The sequence below is a fragment of the Artibeus jamaicensis genome, unplaced genomic scaffold, assembly GCF_021234435.1.
Source record: "Artibeus jamaicensis isolate MK-2021 breed Jamaican fruit bat unplaced genomic scaffold, CSHL_Jam_final contig_387, whole genome shotgun sequence".
Classification (NCBI taxonomy): domain Eukaryota; kingdom Metazoa; phylum Chordata; class Mammalia; order Chiroptera; family Phyllostomidae; genus Artibeus; species Artibeus jamaicensis.
Window position 1 is genome coordinate 20,846,129 of NW_026521812.1, and position 19,395 is coordinate 20,865,523.

The 19,395-nt window shown below is 43.3% G+C and overlaps 1 protein-coding gene across 6 annotated transcripts in view; it reads right to left on the reverse strand.

Moving 5' to 3' along the window:
• The window catches only part of SLC16A10 (solute carrier family 16 member 10), a 124,582-nt gene that overhangs the window by 10,251 nt on the left and 94,936 nt on the right, over nt 1-19,395 (reverse strand). For 5 of the 6 annotated variants that reach the window (XM_037159025.2, XM_053664746.1, XM_053664747.1 and 2 more), the window contains one exon: nt 7,163-7,306. The exons of the other annotated variant lie outside the window; for it this stretch is intronic. In XM_037159025.2, coding sequence (XP_037014920.2) covers nt 7,163-7,306 — 144 coding nt within the window. The remainder of the gene's footprint in view (nt 1-7,162; nt 7,307-19,395) is intronic. 6 annotated transcript variants of the gene reach the window in all.

Genomic DNA, 19,395 nt, shown 5'->3' on the forward strand with positions numbered 1-19,395 from the left:
GCATTTATCTAACTAGCCGTTTCCTCCTTCCCTGTAGCCCCAGGAGTGAGAAGTGATGCTCTTTCCCAGCAGGTGTCACCATCCGAAATGCAGCTCAGTTAGGGGGTCACAGGCCAGGCTGCTGAGGAGAGACCTGCCCCTCATATGCAGGGATATATGAGCCACAAGGAGCACAGGCCAAGATTTCACAAACTGTTCTTAGAGGAGGTTCGTAACTTCCTCGTCACTGCCCAAAATAAATATTGATCCATATATCAAATACTGATCTGTAGATTCTGGGCTCCAGAATTTGAAAGATGAATAAATTTAGTATCACATGCAATGTCTTCGTTTTTCTTTTGTTTTGTTTGGTCTGTTTTCCTCACAGCGGCTCTGGTTAGATTTAAATAAGGGTTCAAAGGTCTCTAATTTTCTTCTGGGTTTTGGCACTGACATTTAATAAGGCATTGACAGTTGAGAGGTCTTTCCTGCTTTTGTTTTCTTAAAACCACCCAAGGAAGCACATCCTGTCATGATACTGCAGGCTCTAGAAGAATAGCCCCCTGCTTGATTTAGGTTACGTACTTAACAACAAAAAAATTTTTTTGTTTGCTATTACTATTCTCATTTCTACCACAAAGAGCATTCTTGGAGGACTGTCAGTTCAACTTTTGCTCAGGAACCTAAGTATAGTTGCAGAGGAAAAATGAGCTGCACCTGAATAAGCAGAAGGCATTTGCCAAGGCAGGCATGAGAGTGGCCAGGGTTAGATTGTAGTGCTGCTCCTACAAATTGGTGCGATATAAAGTTTCCAGGCTTTTAGAGCCCCCAGCTGGAAACCCAGGGCTGAAACCAGTGGGCAGCAGAGATCTGTTGGTCCGCCACAAACTAAAGGGCCGTGTTCAGGCCACAGCCGAGTGGCTGGTTTCTTCTAGAGCACAAGAGGCCACAGCCCTCTTGAAGTGCTTCACAGGGAGTCTGTTCAACTTTCCCCACAGCACCAGCACCACCATTTCTGCCTGAGGGAGCAAACAGCCCAGCTGAGAGGAGGGGCCTCGTGCAGGATGGGGCGTTGCTAGGAATTTGGATAATATTTTGGAAACAGCTTATGTTGGTAAAGCATATATACTTATCCCAAGATATCTTCAGGAAAATGTAAAAAAGAACAAAAAACCGGGCAACACAAATCAGTTCATCCTACCTCAGCCAGAGGAGATTTCACAAGAAGATGGATATGACAGTGATTCATTTTGCTGAATTAAAAAAAATTCTAAATTACAGAAGTAACCCATGAACACAATTTTTAAAACAAATTCAAGTCTTAGAACAATGTATACAGTGATATATGCAAGTCTTCCTTCAAGCCCCTCTCATCCTCACCCCTCCCCGCCGTCCTCGGCAGAAATGACCACTCAGTTTGGTCTGCATCCTCCCAGATCTTTCCTACGCCCACACACAGGCCATTTGGGTCTGTCTGCTTCCCACAGACGGACTCGGGGTCCACACTTCACTGTGCCCACGCCACAGAAACATGACACGGCAGAGGATGATCCAAACCCAAGTTTCCAATTCTTTCACTGAGGAGCTACAACTTCCAGACCTTTGCAACACTCCCACACTTCTGAAACAGTTACACATTAAAGACTCAAATATATAGTAATTTACTGCTGATGGGAAGACAGGCCTGTGAAGTGAGGAAAGATGGTAAGAAAATACCAGGACACAGCCTGTCTTCTTCCCAATAAAGTAGACATGAGAACATAGTCTCAGAACCTTTGCAAAGATTTTCTTTAACCATTATTATTCTGTGTGATGCAGTTTGGTTATCTCTCCTTTCAGGATTTAAAATTGTTAGGCTGAAAATACCTGAAAACCAGGACCTTGACGAACGTCTGAATTCAGAACTCTCAGCAAAAGTGTGAGATACGTTCCTGAACTGTTACCTGTGACAAAGCCGCCAGTTCAGGATCTCCAAGGTCTCCTTTCTCGAGACCTGTTCCAGATCAGGATCTGCCTCAGTATTTAATAGAATATTAAATTAGAAGCAAGGATGAATCGGTCATCCACTCTGGGCTAGCCCTTAATAGAAGATGTCACCGTGAATCCTCACCACAGGCCGAGGACAGTCCTGGAGACAAATTAACGGCAGGACTGGTGTGCACTCCGGTCTCACCCCAGAGCCTGTGCTTTTCTGCTCTGCAGCCTCGCAAACCCAAGATGACTCTGACTAGGAATCAGACCTGTGGGAGGTTGTGAAGTGTGTTCTGTGCCCAGCTGCCACTCAGAAGTGGCGTCAAGGGACAAGTTGCAAAGAGAACTATATGAGTCCCAGGAGGCTGGAAGGCTGGAATGTAACAATCAAAAGCAGGGGTGGGGTATGAGAAAACACCAACGAAAGGAAGGAAAGAGAGGTGAGCAGCAGGCCATTCCAACCCTTACAGGCTGGGCCAAAAGGCAGGCAACCAGAGGGGCAAAGAGGAGAGAAAGAGGAACGAGCAAACAGGCCGAGCTGGAACCGGTCGCAGCCCAGCCAGGAATCAACACCACACTGACTTTGGGAAGCTGGGACGACGGAGAGACAGAGCCAGGGGCGTGGTGTAAAGGACAGGTCCCGTGTGGGTTGGCCTTGTGCTGGCTGGCTCCGGAGTCACTGTGTTCACAAGACGGACCCAGAGCAGCTCCCAGCAGCCACAGGACAGATGGACTTACCTTACTTTCACAGGTAAGACCCAAAAGAGGACCTAAAAGGTTGTGACTAACCTTTCACCCAAAATGAGATTACTGACTTTTAACTCAGTGCTGTGTCACTGCAGAGCAAACATGGGACAAATTAGGGAGGTATTTTCTTTTGTAAATTACATGTAACATGTATTAAAATGTGCCCCAAAATGTAGTAAATGACCTGACTGCCCCATGAGTAACAGGAAAATGTTTCACAAGTTGGAGTAAAACACCGATGTGTAAAATATACTGTAACTTTATGCCCCACGGCACCTTCCTGTGGACCGCCGTCATCTCACTCCTGGACCACCACTTGGACCTCCTCGCTGGTCTTCCTCCCGTCTTGCACTCCTGCTTCCCTCCACCACACACAGAGCAACCAGTGACTTTAAAATGTAAAGTCAGGCCCCATTATTTTCCAACAAAGACCCACTGAAGTAAAATCTCTTCTTGGTTCTGAAGGTTCTGTATCACCTGGCCCCTCCTGGCTCTCCAACCTTTTAGCATGCCACTCTGTCTTCTTGAGTTCCCAAACAGGAAAATATTTTCCTGCTTCCAGTCTTGCTCCAGCAATTCGGGGACCATATCTGTCTTGTTTAAATTATGCTACCAAGGTCTAGGTGGGTGCTTGGGACATGGTAGGCACTCAGAAATTTTATTTTATGTTTTGCTTTTTAAGATTTTATTTTTAGGGAGGGGAAGGGAGGAGAAAGAGAGGGAGAGAAACTGCAGTGCACGGTTGCCTCTCGTGTCCCCACTACTGGGGACCTGGCCCACAACCCTGGCATGTGCCCTGACTGGGAATCAAACCAGTAACCCTTTGGTTCACAGGTCTGTGCTCAATCCACTAAGCCACACAAGCCCGGGCATGTTTTGCTTTTCTGAAAATGAAATAATTGGGTTTTTTTAATTGTTCTTATGCCACCTTCCTCATGGCTTTTGCTCGTCAAAACAAAAATATGTCAGGCTGGGGACCCCACAGGTGGTGCAACTTCCCTTGGTATGGCTGCTGGGCCTGAGAAGCACCACTTTTCGTTGTGGGGTGGGAAGTCTTGCCTGGGCTGTCCAGAATGTTTTGAATGAATGGAAAGAAGCTGAAAGTTTGTAATGCAGCAAATGTCCATTAGAGGGCTCCCTTGACACTTGAGAACAAGACCAAACGTTCTGCTAAATGTTTGACGTGGATATCCATAATCAGGTATTAATATAACAGGGAATGATCACAGTGAAACTGGAACGGTTGGCATTCATGCTGCCCGTCATTAACAGAACCAGTAAGTAGAGAGAAGGATCAAATCTTTACAGGCGCTTTATTCAGATGAACAGCGACCTGAGAAGACAGGAGGTTGTGCACCCTCAAAAAATGTCTCAACATCTCATCTCAAGCCAACCTTTTTATAAGGAGAAGAAAGGGTAGGTAAGGGGTTTGGGAAGAAGGTTCACTGGAAAAGAGCTGCAGTCTGGCAGCATTTTCCTAGTACTTTATCTGTTGATCAACAATTCTTTATCTGCATCATGGATGTTCCCTTCCTGGAACACAACGGCTCAGATTGCAGACCGTCTCCAAGGCCTGCAGACCCCCCAGGGCATAAAGGCTGCATTGCTTGTTGGCCTCCTGGAGTCAGGTGGTCATGCATTCCAATTCCTGAAATAATAGCTTTCCACACACATTAGTCACTGAAGCCTATCAACTAAGGCTAAAATCTCTAACTCTTTAGTTCCCCCATCAACAGTATAGTAAACATCTGAAAAAGCAGAACTCTCCCACCCATCCTCTGGCTGTATGACCAGACGATTCCTGTGGCTGGCTCCTTCCTGTGGCTGTCTGCCTGGACCTACTCACACAGACACCCGCGGCGAGGCAGCCTCTCTGCTCCTCGGTGCTCACATCTGTCTGTGGAAACAACGGGACCTTCCTCAAAGGCCCGGGCTGAGGAGTAATGGAGGTAATGCATGTGGAAATGCTTAATGTGTGGTGGCTGTTATTACTTCAACTAGCACAAGTTCTTTGTGTGTGTCATGTGCCGCTGAGTGGGCTCTGACTCCTGGGCCCCTGTGAATTAAGAGCTGTCCTGGATGTCCCATCCCCAGCAGCCCTGCTCTGCGCCGGGAGCCTGGTGCCCACAGCTCTCAGAGCTCAAGTCCAGCTCATATTCTGTCTTCCCCTCATCCCGAAGGCTTCGATTTATCCCAGCATCACTGTGGCCAACAGGAGGTACCCAAAGTGGCATGGCTTCAGTTTTGTCGTTTTTGCCTCCAGCAAAGTCTCACGTGCCCTGAGACCCACCCGTTTGCCTTTCTGGGGGTCCACAGTATCCACAGAGCTCTCCCCTGACACCGAATTTCACAGGAATACATTCTTTCCTATCAACTTTCTCCACCGGTCAGCTTTCCCAGCTGTGCACAGTCAGGTACTTCATCTGTTCCCTTTTCCAATCGTTTTCCTGTGCCCAAATTTCACCTCTCCTTCAAGGCCCTGCTCCAATACAGCCTCTCCTCCACATAGTGAGCAGACACGTTCAGTGCCGAACCCTCAGTCCCCCTTTTGGCTCTCCTTTACCTCACTTCCACAGCCAAGCTTCTGGGCCAAGCTGTCTACATTTCCATTTATTCAGCCGATCACGGTCAGACTTTTGCACCTGCCAATCCACTGAAACTTCTGTTGCTAAATCCAACAAATCCTCTTAATCTTTTACCAAGCCTGCCCTCTCACTAGCTACGGACGCCGCTGACTGCTCCCACCCCTGCGCCCTGCTTTTCCCTACCCATCTGGCCAGTCTCTTTGGGTCTCCCTTCACACCCCTGGTCCTCCCTTCACACCCCGGGTCCTCCGTTCACCCCACACAGCCCATGAACACCGAAGTCCCACAGGACTCTCAGGAGCTCCAAACTCAACTTGGCTTTCCTGCAAGCACCACAAACTTAATGTGGCAACAATAACTTCATCATTTTACTCCAATTTACTGAATTATTCAACTTGATATAATAGCAAAAATATCCACTCCTTTATCCAAGCCATAAATCTCAGACCCAGCTTAGATGGCTCTCCATCGACACCTCATTCCCTGTACCCCTATTTTACTCCCTGTTTGATTCCCATATCTCTGCCCTGGTTCTTCCTGCCTAGAGCACTTAAATAGTCTCCAACCTGTCCCTCTGCTTCTGCTTTAAAAAAAAATAACAGCCTTATTGAAATATAAATTCATATACCATAAAACCCACCCACTTAAAGTGGACAGTTCAATGGGCTTTAGTTCATTAACAAGGTTGTACAACCATCAATACTATCTAATTCTAGAATACATCACCCCCCAAAGACACCCCACACCCAGTAGCAGTTACTCCCCATTCCCTCCTCCCCCAGTCCCTGGAAACCACTAATCTAATCTACTTTTTGTCTCTACGGAACTCCCTGGGCTGGACACTTCATAGAATCAGAATCATTCGGTGTGGCCTTTTGTGACTTTCTCAACTCTTATCCCTCCTCCACTTCATCCCACCCTTCATAGTTGCTGGATTAAACTTTATAAAACACAATTCATGTCATGTCATTCCCTTGCTTCAGATCCTTTCATGGGTCCTGGTAGATTTCAGGACAGAGTTCATCCTCAGTTGTGCTCATAAAGGCCCTTCCCAACCTGGCTCTCTCCTAACCCCCCAGACAGTCAATCTACTGTTCTCTCTTTATTCCATTCAGACATTCAGTTTCCGTCACACCTGTACTTCTTTGCCCATATGGTTTCCTCTGCTTGGAACATGCTTCTCTGTCTTCCTTATCTGTCTACTACTCATGACTTAACACTGCCAGCCCAGGAGGGCTGTTCAGACCCTCACTAGTGATTCAGATGCTTGGCACCCCTGTGGCTCTGGCACCCCCAGCATGCCCACTACTCCACTGTGCTGTAACACTGTTTTCTGTCTCCCCATGAGACCGTCAACTACTGACTGAGGCCACAGACCATGCTCCATCTGCAGGCATGGAGTCACTTAAATACTTGTTGAATGAGGTCCATCTGATCTTCCAAACATGGTCCATCAGACCATGTTCCAAAAGCTACAAAAGAAGTAGCTTTTGTTTAATGTGTACTCCACAACACCCAGAAGGCAAACTGCAGTAAAGAAGCTCGAAAGACAAACACACCCTGCTCCTGAATTTCACAAGATACTGCAAGAGGCACATGACTATAAGGACTATGCCAAAAACACTCTTCTTATTAAAAAGGCTATGGGCAAAAAAACATTTTGGTTTCGTGGAGTTCCACAACTAAACAAAGATTGTGTTTGATCACCCATTTTTCATGCTGAAAACCCAAAACTCTGAACTGATTTTGCCCTTGAAAAACTGCTTGTAGAAATTAGGCTCCTCATCTTTACAGAAGAATTTAAGCAAATAAAAACAAGTAAATAAACAAGCCAGTAGGTGACAGAATAATTTGCTGGGGGAAAGGGCTAAAGAGAGTACCTGTAGATAAACCTTCTTCACACCAGGCACACAGTCTGCAATCCTGCCGAAGAACAGCCGTCCAACCCCCGATGTGATGCCAATGCACATGAGAAGCACCTCTTTATTGTCTTCATCCTGGAACCTTTCATTCACATGCTTCATCTGTAGACCAGAGAGAAGGGAGCCACACTAAACATGGCAGGAGACCCTGACAAGCGCCGAGGCACTGTACAGACGCCTGCGCCGCGACCGACTGCCCTGCCCTTCCTTCCAAATTTGAATATTTATCAAATGTGCTCTTTGAGAGCATATGAGAACATGAGAAAAGCCAACATGCTTTAGTGTGCATCAAATAAGAATTATCATGAGGTCTTTTTCAATGTTTAATACAGAGTTCCCAACATATACTTTGCAAGTTACCACTGATCCATTCAGTGATAAGGAGAGAACAGTCCTTTGAACCTTGCTCTGTCAAGGTCGCCCAGGGATCCAGTATATTACCTCTTCTGTGAAAGGCAGTTTTTCAAGGGTCAGTTCTGGAGTTTCATCTCTTCAAGGAGGGCCTGAACCAAACTGACACCTCTGAATAAGCTGCGCTGGAGCTTAAGGCTCTCTACCTATGCATCTGCTTATTTGTGGGATGTGAGAACAGATAAAGATAGCGTCAGTTTAACACAGTGGTTAAAAGAAAAGTTCTAGAGAGGCTGCTTTGGGTTCAAGTCCTAGTTCCACTGCTTATTAGCCTTGTGACCCTGAGCAAGTGCGTAACCTCCAGGGCCTCCGTTTCCGGGTCGGGAAGCAGAGACAGCAACCGTACTTCAAGAAGGCAGTTGTAATGATTCAATACCTGTATAAAGAACGTAGAAGAGCGCCTGACACACTGTTAATAATGATCAAAGATTAACTTTAGCCTAATCATTTAAAAGGGAACTTTCTTTTAATTTAGTGTCTACTTAGAACAAGGACTGTAAACCAACAGCCTGAGAGTGCTTACCCAGGTGGTGCGACCAGGCGGGCGTCCCACTGGGTGACACCACATGCGGCCCGACGCCCACCATCTAACGTAAGCTTTGCTCCCGCAGCCCAAGTTTCTCAGTTTGCCACAGCTTTCCTGGCACTTCCGTTTACTTTTTAATGTTTTGTTTATTTATTTTTAGAGAGAGGAGAAAGGAGGGAGAAAGAGAAGGAGAGAAACATCAATGTGTGGTTGCCTCTTGCATGCCCCCAACGGGGGACCTGGACCATAACCCAGGCATGTGACCTGACTGGGAATTGAACCGGCAACCCATTGGTTCACAGGCCCTTTGGTTCAATCCACTGAGCGACACCAGCCAGGGCAGGCAGCACTTATGTTTTCTTAGTGATCACCTATCTGTGCTCACAACAAGGAGAAAAAGCATGTCTATACTATTACTGAGATGTTACAACAATCATAAACAGGTGTTTCAAACAACCAGACTCACTGTCCCCCTGCAGCAAACACGGGCCTGACTTCTAGGAGCCTGCAAAGCAGGTTTCCCAGCAGGTTCAAGGGGCCAGATGGGTCTCATGCAGCACTAGGAGTCTTTCTGGGTGACATCTCCTTAACAGACTTCCTTTTCGCGTTTTTAAGCCCATTTAGGCATGCCATCAGCATTGCATCTCTCTTTTCCCTTTCGAAACCATAACTGTCCTCCTTAACTTCTGCATTTTCCCACTGGTCCAGATAATCCTCCTAAATATGGCTTTAATCTCATCAATCTCTTATCAGATGCCCACTGCCCACATTTAAGCTCCTTAGTTTGGCATTACACTGTCTGCCACCAACCTATCTTTGTACCTTTATTACTTACTTATCCTTGACTCAGAAGTAGAAAACTCAAGTGTCTGCAGGACCCAGGCAAAGCGAGCATAAAAGAGGCCAACAGACTGCTGGAGGGGGGCACGTACAGTTCAGCTGATCACCACCACATAGAACCACGCGTGTTGCCGGGCCCCCTGTTATTTCAAAACAAAGTCAGAAATCTGGATTTTTCTGTGGAAATGTTGGCACCTAACTTAAATTTAGAACCAAGCATTATCCAACCCAACCCCCCACCCCTTGGAGCCAAACAAAACATGTCTGCAAACCACATCAGGCCAGCTTTGATCTCAGCCCCAATCTGGCCCAGCAGGATGGGCATATTCAGTGTCTGAAACAGTCTCACCTCTCTCTCTACATTTCTGCTGCCTCTTCTACCTCTGTGACATTTTAAAGTCTGCTTAAATCCCACCTTTTCTATAAATATCCCACCTGCTCTTGATCACCTCAGCCTTATAACCCCTTCTTGTTAGTGCCTAAAGTTTTCACTGGCACCTTAAGTACTTTGTTCCTATACAGCCTTCATAGCTTCTAATTCTACACGTACCCTTGGGCAAACTCTTGCACCACAAACGGGACATACCTACCTGCCTGTGAAAAGGCACCCCAAAGTCCACATGGCCCATACTGAACTCATCTCCCCTCACAACCTGCCCCTTCTCCCTGTCAGTTAACACTGCCAGTATTGGCCAACCTACCCGAGGTAGAAACCTGACAGCCATCCTAGACTCCTCCCTCCTTCTCTTCAAATCCAATAGCCACTGCCAAATTCTGATGATTTCAGCTCCTAAATCTCCATCAGATGCACTCCCTTTGGTTCACGTTCCCCACTGTTTTAGTGCAGGTTCTTATCACTCCTCACCTGGACCATTACAACAGCCTTCTAACAATGCTTCTTGCTTGAGCCCCAACTCCTAACTCTCTAACCCATGTTCTCCAAGACCACCAGATTAAGTCCAATATTAAAAATAACACTTCTTTGCCTAAGATCCTTTTATGGCTCCATAGCCTTCAGAGTAAAGCTCAGACTCTTGGTTTGACAGATAAAACCTTCCTGCTTTGTTCCTGCAGCCTCATCTTAGCAGCCTCCTTATATTCACCATGTTAACACTGTGTTATCCAACATGTCTTGGGCTACTGAGCACCTAAAATGTGGCTAGTCAAATTGAGATGTTCTGCTAATGTAAAGCACACAGCAAATATAGAAAACTTAGTGGAAAAAATAGCACACAAAATATCTCATTAATAATATAAAAATATTGATTCCATGTTGAAATAGTATTTTGGCTATATTGGTTGAATAAAATATATTATGAAACTAATTTCATTTTGTTTCCTTTACTTTTAAAAATATGACTACTAAATTTTTTAAAATTTCACGTGTCTTGCATTACATTTCTATTGAACAGTGCTAGTCCAAGAAATCCACTTGTACCTGCAAAGATAAGATAGCTGTCAATAAAGGTAACCACAAACTGGTTTATTCCCCCAGGCCCTTATCACTTTCCATAAGTAAGATTACAAAAAGCAGAAAAATGCTCTGGCCCAGTGGCTCAATGGTTGGAGCATCATCCCGTGTACCAAAAACGCTGCCGTTCGGTCCCTAGCAGGGCACATATGGGAGGGTACACATCCTCTTCATATACATGTCTCTCTCTCTCTCTCTGAAATCAATAAACACCCTCAAAGTGAGGATTTTTAAAAATATTTTATTTATTTATCTTTAGAGGGGAAGGGAAGGAGAGAGGGAGAGAAACATCAATGTATGGTTGCCTTTCGTGTGTCCCCTGCTGGGAACTGGCCTGCAGGGAACTGGTTTGCAACCCAGGCATGTGCCCTGACTGGGAATCGTACCGCGATTGTCTGGTTCGCAGGCCCGCGCTCAGTCCACTGAGCTATACCAGCCAGGGCCCAAAGTGAGGATTTTTTAAAAAGTAGAAACAGACAGATTCCATCTCGATTCTGAAGAAAATTAATAACCTGATCTAAAGCAGGCAGGACATAATTAAGAATAGGTATCAGTTTTATTTGGAACTTGAATCCAGACTCTACTGTATTAATCCACTCAGGAAGCACCCAAAGAATCTATTATAACTTTTAAAGAAACATTTAGTATTTTTTAAAAAAGACTAAATTTTCCCTGGCTGGTATGGCTCAGTGGATTGAGCACCGGCCTGCAAACCAAAAAGTCTCTGGTTTGATTCCCAGTCAGGGCACATGCCTGGGTTGTGGGCCAGGTCCTCAGTAGGAGGTGTGTGAGAAGCAACCACACATTGATATTTCCCTCACTTTCTCTCTCTCTCTCTAAAAATAAGTAAATATTTTTTTAAAAAAGATTAAATTTCCCAGTCATTCCTTTGATGAAACCAAGAATACCTGCCTGGCAAATTGCTATTATTCTTTTTTTTTTAATTTTTTTTAAGATTTTATTTATTTATCTTTAGAGGGGAAGGGGGGAAGGAGAGAGGGAGAGAAACATCAATATAGGGTTGCCTTTCATGCGTCCCCTGCTGGGAACTGGCCTGCAGGGAACTGGCCTGCAACCCCAGCTATTATTCTTTACCAGTGCCTTATTTTTCCCCCTGCTCTACTTTATAATCCTTAAAAGAAATAATAAAGTTAAAAAATGTTTCAAGTCTTTTGAAAGAAGGTAAATTTGGTAAATTCAAATTTAAGGGGAAACTTAGTTCTTCAGATATAAATGATTCTACAAGTTCTTTCATAGCATTTCACTATTGTTTAAATAAAGCAAGAACTTCAGTTTCTGATAGCCCGTTCCCACCCTCAGTCAAAATCTGCAAAAGTCTCTTTCATCATTAAGTCAGGGAATCTGGGAGTTTAGAGAACAGGATCTGAGGATTCTGGTTCTCTGGGTCCCTCCTCACTGAGGGAGCAGGACTTAGGAGATCTGGTGTGTTCTTCTAGCAGCTGGGTTCTTTAGTTTTAGCAGAGAGCATGAATACTGGTGCAAAGCTGATGCTTCTGAGAACGAGCTGCAAGGGCACGGACATGAAAATGTTGAACAGATGTTTCCACGTAGAACCTAACTTATTTAAACCAATACAATGCTTTACTAGAGGCCACTATCTACATAGAAGAAAATATCATTTGATAGAGCAGTCATTTTAAGTTGACTTTATCTGAATGTGTAAGTGCTTTTAAGGTGGCAATAAGTCTTTTATTCATGTTATCAAACACCTGTTTACTCCAGGGCTGCATACCCCTCAGGGATTATTGGAGCCTTGCTCACTGACAGCTTGAATACCACCTGCTCATTCAAGCAGCCACTTCCCTAACAACTGAGGCCATCTTCAGACTGTGTGAAACCCTATTCACTGTTTCATTATCCAAAGATAAACAAGAAATCATAACCTAAAATATCTGCTCATTCTACAGCCATGGTGAAAGAAGGAAAAATTAAAAAAAAAACATGGATCAAAGATCTAAATATAAGATCTGACACAATAAATTACATAGAAGAAAGCAGAGGTAATAAACTTAGGGACCTTGGTCTCAGAGATTTTATATTTGACCCCAAGGGCAAGGGGAGGTACAAATAAACTAATGGGACTACATCAAACTGATAAACTTCTGCACAGCAAAAGAAACCAACAATAAAACAAAAGGGCAACAACCAAATGGAAGAAGATACTTACAAACAACAGGTCTGACAGGGGATTAATATCCAAAATATACGTAGAACTCATACAACTCAACACCAAACAAAAATTCAATGAAAAAATAGGCAGAGGGCCTGAACAGACACCTCTCTCAAGAAGACATACAAATGGCCAACAGATGTAAGATGTTCAGCTTCACTAGCTGTTAGGGAATGCAAATCAAAACTGCTGTGAGATACCACTTCACACCTGTTAGAATGGCCATTATCAACAAGACAAGTAATAAACGTTGGAGAGGTAGTGGAGAAGAAGGAACCCTTGCACTGCTGGTGGCACTGTAAGTTGGTACAGCCACTATGGAAAATAGTATAAAGATTCCTCAAAAAATGAAGTCGTGTGCAACCAATCAAGCTAGCCAGGGTCACCAGATTCCTCAAAAATTTAAGAATAGAGTTACCATATGACCCAGAAATATCTCTTCTGGGTATCTACCCCCTGAAATTGAAAATATTTATTCATGAAGATGCACTCCTACCCTCACTGGGTAGCTGTTTGTCAGGAGTGTTGTCTCCATATGCCAAGGCTGTAGGTTTGATTCACAGTCAAGCCAACCAGTGAATGCATAAAGTCGTGGAACAACAGGTCTATGTTTCTCTCTAGCTTTCCTTCCCTCCCTTCCACTAAAAATCAATAAAATAAAACTTAACAGATAAATGCACCCCTGTGTTCACTGCAGCATTATTAACAGTGGCCATGACAAGGAAACAATCAAAATGTCCTTCAAGAGATGATGAAATAAGGACGACCTGCTACCTATGGACAATGGAACCCTACTCAGCCATAAGAAAAGGTGAAGTGCTGCCATTTGTGACAACATGAATGGACCTCGAGAATATTATGCTACACAAAATTATCAGAAAAAGCTAAGAACCATATGATTTCACTCATATGTGGGATGAAAAACTAAAACTCATAGACACAGACGACAGTATGGTGGTTGTCAGAGGGCAGAGGAGTGAGAGGTAGTACAGGGTTTAAGAGACCAAGCATATGGTGATGGAAATTATCTGACTTTGGATGGTGGGCACAGGATTCAACATATAGATCCTGTTATGGTAGAAATGTGCACCTGAAAGCTATTTGATCTTATTAACCAATGTCAGCCCAATACATTTAATAAAAGTTTTTAAAATAGCTGGAATTTATTTATTAAAAAATTGTGTTATTTATTCTTACCTGTTTAAATTTTAGTCACCTTCAAAATACTCTCCATTTGATGTAACACACCTATGGAGATATTCTTTCCAAGAAGTGCTCAAAACAGTTTTTGAACTCATTGATTTTGATGCTTCTGCTGTTTTCTGCATCACTTCTTCCATGTCAGCAAAATGTCCTTTGAGGGTTTTTTTCATCCAGGGGAAACAACAAAAAAGTCACCTGGGGCAAGACCGGGTGACTACGGAGGGTGGGTCTTGGGGTCGTGCTGTTTTTAGTCAAAAACTGCTGAACCCTCAGTGCCCTGTGGGCACGTACCCTTGTAAATCACCCATCAGGAAATGGGCAAAAGCTTCGAAAGTCTTAAAAAACATGCACTGAAGCCGCAACAGCAGCCTCTCACAACACCCGCTGGTGCACTGATATGGATGGGTTCCTAGAACACTCACCTAGCAGGGGAAGCCAGTACAAGGGGTGCCCTCCAGAAGATAATTCCAGTTTTTTGGAGGGTCCCCTAATAATCTTATTGAGCAATGTCACCACAATAAATTTAATTTGAAAATTAAATTTAAAAAAAACCCACACATGCACAGAGTTCAGTTTCCCCTTCCTCTCAACCATCAGCACTTCAAGTAAACGGTGAGACAGCCTCTCTCTATGGATGACCAGCTAACTTAATCAAGGGAGAGGTTGCTCTTCCCTCTGTAGAGCCCAGACGTAGGTCCCTTTGTGAGAGGTAAGGGGCAGCAGCCCAAGGAAGCAAAAGCCATCATCTCACTAAATTAACCTCAGCCCTGACTGCTCCCCGCCCCAACTCTCCCCTGCAGGGGAGACATCAGAGTGTTCTTCCCCTGAGAATCCAGGCTGGGTCTTCTGGCTCTCAGAGCCAGCAATGAAGGATGTTAAATAGGTGGACACAGTATAAAACCAGTTCCAATAAAGCTGACCTACGTACATCAGAAACTCAAGCTTCTCTTCAACAAATGGTTTCGCAATAGAAGAATGCCCAATAGAAGGGAAACTCCAAACACTTACGTTACAGAAGCCCTTGAACCCCAGTGGTGGCGCACACCTACAGGACGGCCACCAGTCAGAAAGGCCCAATGATCCCCTGCAGCAGTGTCTTCTCAGATCATGTTACCGGGTCATGCCGTGATAGTCATTAGCCTCAACTGTCCTTCCCCCACATTTTTAAGTGGATGGGTGGTTTTTGCTTAATGTCCTGCATATAATGTTTATGTAATTATTACATTAAAAATATGATACAAATTTTGGTGTATGCAAGTTAAATTACAGGCATACTTTGAGGTATTGCAGTTTGGTCCCAGATCACTACAATAAAGCAAGCATCCCAATAAAGCAAGCAAGTAGAAATCTTCACCGGTGGAGAGTCTTGCCTTCAGTTTGTAAAAGAACACAGCAACTACGAAGCACAATAAAGCGAGCATCACAATAAAGCCATGTATGCCTGTATGTCTTTGGGTAATAGCAGTTAAAGAAGGAGGGGGCCCAGAGGAGACTCAAAACAAAGACAGCTTTAATTCTGAGGGTGGACTGGAAGTAACAGCTGACTGACGAAAGTACCAAATGCTTACAAAGACAGTACTTTAGGGAGGCTAAGAAAGCAGGGCAAAGCCAGGCCCAATGGAGCACCTGCAGGCAATGGCACTCATGGGACCACATACAGCCTTTGCAGCACCGAGGGGGAAACAATCAACCACGTTTACCATCCACTCTTACTGCAGTTACCATGCCCTTTGGGTGATAAACAAATTCCAGGCATGCAGTCATCTGTCTTATCTGTGCTGATTTTAATTCCCTGGTCCTCTGCCCTTCCTCTTCAGAAAGTTACCAAACTCAAAAGAGGGGCAGACAACAGGTAGGCATCTCACTTGGTCTCTAGGAAAATAAATGCTTGGCTGGAGCAGGGGACCTGTGTTTTTTACCTTACGGGGCATACCCCAAAACAGGGCAATAAACGCTACACAATTTTTCAGTGGTTTTGGAATGCAGAATGATTTCTGTGGCTTCCTATTTTCCAACAGGTATACTGAGTTCAAAGCACTTTTACTTTCTTGCTATTCACTCCACAGATTAGCAGCTTCAGCCTGCTGCCTCTCATTTGCTTGCAGTTTATGGTAATTTCTAAGATTACTAACTACATTACCCATTCAACATTTAAAAATGCTTTTTCATAACTCTAAAACGGCATTCTTCTTAAATATACTTTTTAAAAAAGTAAACTCAAAGCAAAGAGCCTGGTTCCTTTAAAAAATCAGATGTACATTTGAAAGAAAGTAGAAAGCCTGCTAGTTTGGTTAATGGGTAATCTCAGAATTTGTTACAAATCAAAACTTTATACTACCTTTTGACTTCGAAGTAAGATGAACAAATCTTCTGATAGGAATGAGGGTTTTGTTTTTTTCTTTTTTAAACAACTGTGTTTCTTTTCTCTCTGTTTGCTAATAAAAGGGGCTAAATTAAAACAAGTGGGGCATTCCCTTAGGAATTGTCCATGAACATTGCACACTAGTAAAGCCCAGTAAGGTCATTAAAGGTAGAAGAAAACTAACTCCACCGATTTGGGGACATAAAATTAAGCCGTTTACATCATGTAATATTGAAATACCACTTTATGGCCATTAAGATAGGTAGTGATTATTAGGTCAGCCTTAAAATGTAATTTTATCTTATTAAATTTGATCAACTGTGCTTTGAGAATAAACAGCTCTAAGATATGCTTGAAGTACAAAGACAAAATTTCTTTGCCTGCCAATATGTGTAAGGACCACCACCTTCAGACACCCCAATGTCTATTATTAGCATTTCTGTCGTGACTAAACTCACAGTACAGGGACCTGCTGCCTCCTCAGCAGCTGAAAGGAGAGCAGACCTTTGGCCTGACAGGCCTCCAGACCACAGGGGCAGTTGGTTCTGTTTGTTTTAAACAGCCAGTCTTTCTATTTCATTAAGATAGGTTTCCATGGTGCTGGTCGGCACACATGGACCATTAGGCATATTATAGTTGGGACAGAGATAAAAGAGGAAGAGTTTCCAGAGGGAAGATTATTTAACAGCCACCTGGGGTAGAAAAAGACTTCAGGAGGAAGAAAGATGACTAATGGTTGATCTAATTTTGAAAACATTTTCTAATTCTAAAGATTCTTTAAAACCGTTGTTATTTTTCCCTTAACTTTTCCCCCTTAGGTTACAACAAGATAATTCATCTTCAACATAGCATTATTTAGATCTTATTGAGATTTGACAAAATGTTCTCATAACTTTATCAAATCAAAACCAATTTGGATTTAGACGCCAGTTCAAATAAACCTGAATTTTTGAGGTTAAGATGGACTTCATCTTAAAATAGAAAGCAAATCACTAGTATTTTTAGGTAACTTGAAATTATCTAGTGACCCTGATAATTTCTGTGCCATATGCTTCGAAAATCATCAGAAACTGTACTAGTCCTTCTTGAAAAATATAAAGTGTTTAACCTGTTGGTTCATTTACATTTGTATGCATTACACCTAAATGCAAATGTGACTGAACAGTTTCTTTCTGGGAGTCTCACTCTTGGCACACCAGATTCACCACTCTCACCCCCTGGATTCCCGGCCAGTTTGAATGAACACAATGGAATGTCAACTGTTCAGAGAGTGGCTTTCTGCGCAAGCACTAGACTGACACCAAGATGGTTCTGGGGAGCTCCGCCACAGCCTACAGCCCACTGATAGGACTGGTGCATTCACATGTCAGTAGAGCCCCATGAGGACAGACAGTAGGTGCACAAGCTCTCGCAGGTATGATTAATGTAAGGCTCTTATGTAGCATCATGTGTTTCCATGCTTGCATTTGTTTTTAAAGGATATGCTCTCTTAAACTTAATCCTGGATTTACCCAGTGATAAAGTCACCCATTGGCTACATCTGCATGCAAATAAGTAGGTGTGGGTTACAGAGTCACTAATCAGAAGATAAATTGCATGAATGTTGAAAAGTAGTCTAAAATGAACAAATGCACCCAACAAAAGGCTAGTTCAATTAAGCCTAAATTCTAGAAGTTTAAAATAAATTTCATGTTGAAATAGGAACGGATAATTTCAGAAAGTATTATTTAAATCACTAGAATTTCGTGTAACTTGGCAATTTATTTAATAGCCATGGCAAGAATGTCAATAAGTCACATGTTTTATAAATAATGAAAATTGGTTCTATTTCTCCTTGAATTAATAGAGATGTACAGACTGGTGGTTTCTTTAAATTTTATTTACTTTAAGGTTAATCTGATTTTTGAGAGAAGCAAAGAAATTGGAACATTAGTTCTTACTCAGCTTCTTAATTTTACCCTTACGTGTAAAATGAGCAAAAAATGATCCTACCATAAAAATTCTATCTTCTGCCCTGGCTGGTGTGCCTCAGTGGATTGAGTGTGGCCCCATGACACCAAAGGACTGCTGGTTCGATTCCCAGCCAGGGCACATTCCTGAGTTGCGGGTCAGGGCCCAAGTTAGGGGCGTGTGAGAGGCAACTGGCTGATATAGCTCTCACACATCATTGTTTATCTCCTTCCTTCCCATTTCTCTAAAGATAAATAAATAAAATCTTTAAAAAAATTCTCTCTTCTGACCTCACCTCACTAAGATGCCATCAGACCAGTGACGGTGGCTAGAGAAATCCTGTACCAAAGCCTCCCATTGCCCTTCTTCCTCTGGTCTTTGCAAGGCATGCAGTGTTGCGTCTTTTCTCTTCAAGCAGTCACCCAATAGCTCACACTCTCCCTAGTATCGATTCACATTTTTATCTGGATAAACACAAAAAATGGTTGAGTTAGGCCTAGATAAATCTTCTTTCCACTGCTTTCATTTCCACGTGTTTCTGAAACTGTTTACCCCTATTTTTTTTTTTACCCTTTCTTAAGAATAAGACTATTTTAGAGCCCAGAGGTGAGGGGATGTGATTATAATTATTTTGAACACATTCAGTTTTGTCTTGCAATTTTTAAATATTCAGGAAGAAAAGGGCCACACCCCTGTGGAGGCTAGATAAGAAAGTGTAGGGTCTGGATTAAGGCAACTGGAACAGGAGAGAACACTTTTGTGGACTGAGGTGGAAGGCCCAGGCATAGTAGGAAAAAATAAACGTATCTGGAGTCAAATTATGAGCTCGACTCCTTACTGACTCTAAGATGCTGGGCATCAGTCTCCTGACCCCAATACTGCACATTGGTTCACAACATGGGTAGTGCCACCACCCTGGGGGCATCTTTCCCATACAGTTGTGCCTAAGAACTACCTTTTTAAAAATAAAACTTTAAAAATTGATTTTAGAGAGAGGAAGGGGCAGGGGGGAGGAAAGGAAGGAAGAAGGATGGAAGGGAGGGAGAGAGAGAAAGAAACACTGATTTGTTGTTCCACATATTTATGCATTCGTTGGTTGATTCTTGTATGTGCCCTGACTAGGGATCGAACCTACAACCTTGGAGTATCAGGACAATGCTCTAACCAACTGAGCTATTTGAGCAGGGCTTAATAATTACTTTTTAATTTTTTACTTTAATAAAATTTACCACTTTAA